At 40.9% G+C, this 7,011-nt stretch overlaps 1 protein-coding gene across 1 annotated transcript; it reads left to right on the forward strand.

The window, feature by feature from the left end:
- Positions 1-545: 545 nt before the first annotated feature.
- On the forward strand, positions 546-3,141 carry nhlh2 (nescient helix loop helix 2). The gene is made up of 2 exons (XM_037245741.1): positions 546-982; positions 1,625-3,141. The coding sequence occupies exon 2, from the start codon at positions 1,657-1,659 to the stop codon at positions 2,029-2,031; it is 375 nt and encodes a 124-aa protein (XP_037101636.1). The 5' UTR covers positions 546-982; positions 1,625-1,656; the 3' UTR covers positions 2,032-3,141.
- Positions 3,142-7,011: the final 3,870 nt, after the last annotated feature.

The following is a 7,011-nucleotide window of genomic DNA, read 5'->3' on the forward strand; positions in this document are numbered from 1 at the left end:
ATGAAACTTAATATTTCTAATTTACAAAAAGAATCCCAATCCATCATCCCAAAAACCCACCCAAATATTAAACATTGTACACTTGCGCATAAATAAATAAGTAAATAAATAAATAAATAAATAAGCAGACCCCTGTAATAGGAACAATACATTCGAATAAATTAAGAGCATCCATCATGACTTTATTGTATTACTTGTCATCTCATTCACAAAAAAAGCAAATGTGCACCAACATGTCATGTTTTCCCCTTTTTTTTTTTTTTTTTTATCAAACACACGCATCTTTACCTCCCCAAGACCCAGGGGATGCTGGGAGCGCCTGGGGGGGGCACAACAGCATGCGCGTGCACGAGGGGAGAGAGAGAGAGAGAGAGAGAGAGAGAGAGAGAGAGAGAGAGAGAGAGAGAGAGAGAGAGAGAGCGAGAGAGAGAGAGAGAGAGAGAGAGAGAGAGAGCGAGAGAGAGAGAGAGAGAGAGAGAGAGAGAGAGAGAGAGAGAGAGAGAGAGAGACGTTAGACAAGACCTCTCCTCCAATATATTCCAGCCCCTCCGTTGGTGAAGTGCGCCTTTATTAGACGGGGGTCGCTTGGATCTTATCTCATACCGGGAGAGCGATAGGAAGTGTTAATATGCACATCAAGTGACTTCCCATCCCGAAGGCTCTTTATCTCAATCATCATCATCACCTTCCTGCACGGCGATGGAGAAGTAGCCCGCGATCCGCTTCTTTTGTCTCTTCGTCATCACATGTGGAGGAGCGAACATTCTGACGAACCCAAAAAGGTGGCGGGCACTATTACTTGTATAGCTAGAATTCTTCTCCAAACATTTCACCAGCGCGCGTTCCCAAGCGTGCAAGTTGGAAAAGAAAAAGTTGGCATTGAAGTTGCATGTGCAACACCGAGCTGGAATATGACTTCAAGTTGAGCATCCTTTGAGGATATTTGCGAGAGAGGGAAAACAAATCTGACAACTGTATCAAGGTGAGGCTCGAATTTTGGTACAGCATAAATATGAATCATGTGCTTTAAATATTTCCATCAGGATAATCAGTTATAGTTAATATTTCAATATGCTTAATTTCTGAATGATTTCTTTTTGCATTAATTATCTCTAAAAATATATATTTTGGCAAGATTCAGCCAAACAGTTGCGTCATCACTCTGACAGATGGCCGAGTCTTATTATGTTAATTCGCCAATAAACAGACATGCATAATGGAGTTTAGAATTTCAAAAATAATAGCTTTTCTATTTTTCATTTTTCCAAAACAAACCAAAATAAACATCTGAACAGTGGGGGACACAGTTCGAGACTCCCTTGCTAGAGGACATTCACTATTTATAATTTAAATGTCATCATGCGTTAAAAAATAGACTGCTTTTTGTTTGATTTCAAATAGATAAATGTCACTTTTAAAAAATAGTTGACCAAGTTTGAACATATTTGTTGCACTTGATTAAAATGTGATTAAAATTTCCACCGTTCTCGAAATGTACTTATGTGCAACCGATTTAATTTAAGTCAATTCATATTTTTTCACTGCATGGTTACATATGAAAAAAGAAATAGAAGAAAATAAGTGCTAAATATTTCTACACCCCCCACCCCTCACCCCATTTTAGTGTAGGAACTTCCGTTCAAAAGGATATTAAAGATGATGCTCAGTCCGGACCAAACCGAGGCGGATCTGTCGTGGACTCAATCTGACCCGGAGACACTGCTGAGCGGCCTCAAGTCGGCTGGATGCTCGTCCGAGGAGCTCGCGGAGGGCGACGAACGGGCCAACAAGTGTCGGGCGGATCAGCCTCTAAGCCGCGAGGAGAAGCGGCGACGGCGGCGGGCCACCGCCAAGTACCGCTCGGCCCACGCCACCAGGGAGAGGATCCGGGTGGAGGCGTTCAACGTGGCCTTCGCCGAGCTCCGCAAACTGCTGCCTACGTTGCCACCGGACAAGAAACTGTCCAAAATTGAGATCCTCAGACTTGCTATCTGCTACATCTCCTATCTCAACCACGTCCTGGACGTTTAAAAAAAAAAAAAAAAAAAACATGACACGTTTGGCCTTTGAGATTTTATTGAACAGTGTTTTCTTTTTTTTTTTTCTCCCTTCAATTTTCAAATGTTCCCCTTTGCTCCTCGTAGTGTTAAGCGAGTCAACAATGATTTGCAAACATCTGCATGAATAGGACACTCTGTGACGTCATGGAGCGAGGATCCTGAAGCGTATGCATAGAAGTCCCATTTTAATTGAATTGTTCTGTCCACAATAACAGTCTCAAATGCATAATGTGGGTAAATCGGAAACTAGAAAGATGTCTTATGAATTCTAGGTTTCCACGGGGGAAGAAGGAGAAAATGCGTAAGTGCCACTTAAGACGTATAAAACGGTGACCTTAAATTGTTATTTTATGAAGTGTACGGAATTATTTGTTTGATTGTGTTGCTATTTAAGACTACACTTATTTATGTTTACCTCGGGCGTGTGTGTATATTGATTTTGCTTCGATATCTTAGATTGTGGAGTTCAACTTGGAAAGTGGTGGTCCTCTTTAAAATTGCACTTTCTGTTTATTTATTTAATGTGAGTCTGATGTTTTTATTATTATTATTATGGTCATCATTTGATGTCTATTGTCTATCAATAGCAACGATAAGCACTTCAAGATGGAGCACCTTGGCTCTATAAATTATTTATTTCCTTATAGTTAAGAAGGTTAGAAATGGACCGCTCATAACTTTCATTTTAAAAACAATTATGGCAAACGGCTTCCATCACCGAGGGATTGATATAATTCAACCTCTTTTTTTTGCTGTGACCAAAAAAAAAACCAACGACAAATAATTTACACTGAATTTATTATGTTCAATACTTTGATGTTATTGGGGTTTGCGGGGTATTTGTTTTATTGTCTCTGCTTTGTATTTGTAAATTAATGATGTGGTTTTTCTAGTGAAGAGAAAAAAAACATATCCTCTATCCAAAGATTTTTTTGTCTCTTCAGGGTTGTGTAGACTACTTGTTGCTTATATGCACATCTTTTGTAGTAGAGCTATTGTGTGACTGCTGGTTTCTAAAAGACAAACTTTTCATATTTTCCGGTGTTATTTTCAATTAAAAACGGAGATATTTGAAAGCATATGTTGTTTGTATTTTTATCTTCCTCTGATTGTAATACATTTCAAAATGGGGGCTTAAGAATGACTGAGTATATCGTCATAAAAAGTATATTTATTACGAATTATGGTAAGCAACTGTAACATTATACTTAGTTTGAACACCAACACTGACTGCACTTTAAAGTTGGATTTTTTTCTTTCATATGATTAAAGATTCAATTATAATGTAGTCTGCAGAACACAAAAAATGCACTTAAATGTTTGATAACAAACATTTCTAAAGTATTTGCCAATATGCAGCACTTAAAATTTCAATACCACTAAATTCTACTCAAGTGTTCTGTTCAAAAAATGTTTAGGCTACCGTAACATTCTGCAGAGTTTAAACATTCAATTGAGTGATTCTTTCATGAACCACTAGAGGGAGTCCACATACAACTCATTGTACTCGTACCACATTGTGAGAAGCATTGGATGACTTCACGTTTCTGCATGTGGACGCGTGGAAAGCGTCAAACGTGCACGTGGCAAGCGCGCTGCACGCTCGCACGCACGCACACATGCACACACACGCACAGTGTCAGTGGTCAGCAGCTAAGACAGTAGTAGTAGGCTCCTTCGTGTGTGCTCCTGGCTGAAAGGCTCGCTCCCTCCCCAGAGAGGGGGCAGGTGTTACTCCAGACGAGCCAAGACAACCAAATTACTGGCCGTCTGGCACCTCCCGTGGGAAAGCCGGGAGGGCGGGATGCGATGGGAGACATGGAAATTTATGAGCCAGCTCACCACAGAGATGTACAATGTGACCAAATGGTTTGAGCAAAAATACAAAAATATTTATATTCATTTGTGATAGACGTCTGTCTGTCTGTCCGTCCGTCCGTCTGCCTGTTCGCCCGTATGTACGTCCCCGTTCCAATCTTAAAATGTTTGCTGTTCGGTTCATGGAGCCTTGACTTACGTATTGAGTTGGCTTTGTGACCATGCTCATAAATCAAAGCACTCACATCTTAAATCGACTTTCCCCAGCAAAATGAATAGAAAAGACATTAATCTGTTCCGATACCATTTTCTTATGTACGCAATTGTTCATCAGTGCCAAGGGAGCGCCATATGAAACCATGCCCTTCCCATTTTTTTATTTTTTTATCAGAGGTGGGAAATCCAAGTCCAGAAAGTAAAATCCCAGCCACAGTTTGGCTTTAGCCACAGGTGCCTCTTCTCAACCGGCAAGTAAATGAGCATTTTCCTGCCCGCTGAGCATCTGTGGTGAAAGCCAAATTGTAGCACTTCTGCCAGTCATATATGGACAAAATATGTGCATATGTGCAAAATACTCGAGATACTCAGGGGAGTGCAAAAGTAGGTGCAGTCATAAAAACACTCGTTAAACATAAAATAAAATAGATAATATGCATAAAAAGTAATAAAATACATGTATGTATATGATGAAGGGTAAAATTAGCTATACAGTCATTAAAAAGAGAAAATGTGCAATACTTATTAAACATAAAATAAAATAGATAATTCATAAAAAGATTATATATACAATTGTCATATTGCTTACCTGCATATGTTGTCGCACTATTTTTGGTCAGAATTCATTGCTTATGCAGTTACAAGATGCTTTTTGGCATCTATGGCATTTTGTATTGTATGCCAGGTTAGACAATGTGTTATTCTCTTTTTTAATGTTTAGTTTGACAGTAAAGATTTTTCAAGAAGTATGTGCTACCTGCCAACCTGCGGCATCAGAGGTAGGCCAGTGTTGTGGAATGAATTAAGTTCCACCACTAAAGTTACACTGTAACATAATTCAAACTTTACTCATTGAAATAACTTAAGCGAAATAAAAAACAAATGAAATAAAACATTGACAGATTGTGGTTTTCTATACAGAACTAAAACAAGCTGCGAACTTGTGGCATTGCTTGGACTTGTGCTTGATTCCACTGAAAGGCTGTGTCCATCTGTACACTTCCATTAAGGCACTGCAAGGCCATTTGTCCCCCGCCCCCTCATCTCAAAAGCTGTGCTAGCATCAGCTTCCTTCAATTTATTCCTTACCCCATAACCCCCTCCACTCACGCCCCATGCCCCACCCCTCCTTTCCTTCTCTCCATCCCCCAAACTGCTGAGGGCGCTGAACAGCCTGGCTGGCAGTGTGGCTGCTGTTGCTGTCTCTCTCTATGTGTGTGTGTGTGTGTGTGTATGTGTGTGTGTGAGTCAAGAGAGAGACAAGAGAAAACGCGAGAGTCACATTTCACACACACTCACACACAGCACAGTGGGCTTATGTAATGGTTGAGGATGAGGAGCGACCATATGTCAGGAAGTGTGCAGTCCGCAATGCTGCATCTTCTTCATCACTTGGGCGTGCTCAAGGTTCGCTCCATGCCAGCATGCACGTGGCGTTCCACTCACACCCGTTTAATTCAGAGAAGTGGCACGCTTTGTGCAAATTGGGCAGGGACAGTGTGACAACAAACAGCCATATGTTCACAACATTGGAGAGCTGTCATTTTTCCTCGCTGGCTTTTATACTCCGCTCCGCATGGATGTGTATTCATGTTCAAAGTGCACACGCAAACACCTGATGGAGGTGTGTGTTCAGTAGGACCCCCCTTGCCCCCCTGTATAAAGAGGGCTTGAGCAGCATAGGTACAGAAAGTACAAAGCCTTGTCCATGTGTTGAAATGCAGCCCCCGGGATGGGCCGTATTATCCGGGCCTACTTCACCAGCCGGGTCCCGAGGCCCGAGCTGGCTCGTGGCCCTTTGTCTCCAAACAGATGGGAATGGGCGAAGAGAAGAAATGGAAAATCAGACAGCGAGAGTGTGTGTGTTGGGTGGGGGGGGGGGTTGTCGGGGCGAGGGACGAGAAGGGGGTTGAGAAAGGGCCAGTCTGTTCTCATTAAGTGCTGTATTGAAGACCCCTCCCAACACATACACACACACAATGCGTCAGCAGCCGCGGATGGTTCCCTTCTCATTCAAACTCACGCTCGGACCATCTGTACTGAGGCTTGTCATAAGGTGTGCGTGCATACATTAGGGGCCTCGGAACCGCATAGCCCAATCTGGACACTTACAATCATGACATTTCCATTTGCGTAAGATCTTTCAAATCCAATTGTTGTCATTGCTTGGAACAAGGTGATGTCTTTCAGCATCCGTTTTAGACCGTCAAAGTCCAAAAATAATCAATAAATTATGATGTCACTTACCTACATATGGGGACCAGCGCACCAAGAAAACAAAGATATTAAATCAATTACTCCTCCCAACCATAGCCAATTGAAAGCTCTGATATGATTTGACACATCATCATGTAAATCTGACAACACTGCATGTGCGCGTTATTTTTAGCTCTTTTAAAAAGTTGTGCAGGTAAGCCAAAACAACCTCAGCTAAATATTTGTGATGTCTCAAATCAACTTTACACATTGACATGAATGGAAATGCCATTAATGCGTTCCCACCCGTCCCCTTAAAAATAATGTTAGGAAAAATAGCACTATAATGTTGTATTGTACTAAAACATAAATAAAGTTCATGCATCATGATTTACAGGTTTTTTTCAGTGGCTTTGGAATATTTCTCGAATCATCCGTGAAATTTGCAAAACAGTACAAATGGCAAAATATCACGGTTTGCCTGTGTCACTGAACATGGCAATGCCTTAAGAATGACAAATTATTATTATTATTATATTGTTCAATCTAATGCAAAAAAAACTGTACATGAAGTGATGTAGCAACTACAGCAGCGCTCACTCCAATACCACATAAATTCTCAAACATGTTACAAAAAACATCTTTTGATGAGCTATGTCAGAAAAATGGTTAATTGGTTGATCACACGTTTGCCGTTTGTTATAAAAATAAAGGAGAATCT

This window comes from Syngnathus acus, chromosome 2, assembly GCF_901709675.1.
Source record: "Syngnathus acus chromosome 2, fSynAcu1.2, whole genome shotgun sequence".
In the NCBI taxonomy this organism is placed as follows: domain Eukaryota; kingdom Metazoa; phylum Chordata; class Actinopteri; order Syngnathiformes; family Syngnathidae; genus Syngnathus; species Syngnathus acus.

Bases quoted from the DNA above. Each gene is read 5' to 3' on its own strand.
- nhlh2 (XM_037245741.1), top strand. From the start codon at position 1,657: ATGATGCTCAGTCCGGACCAAACCGAGGCGGATCTGTCGTGGACTCAA.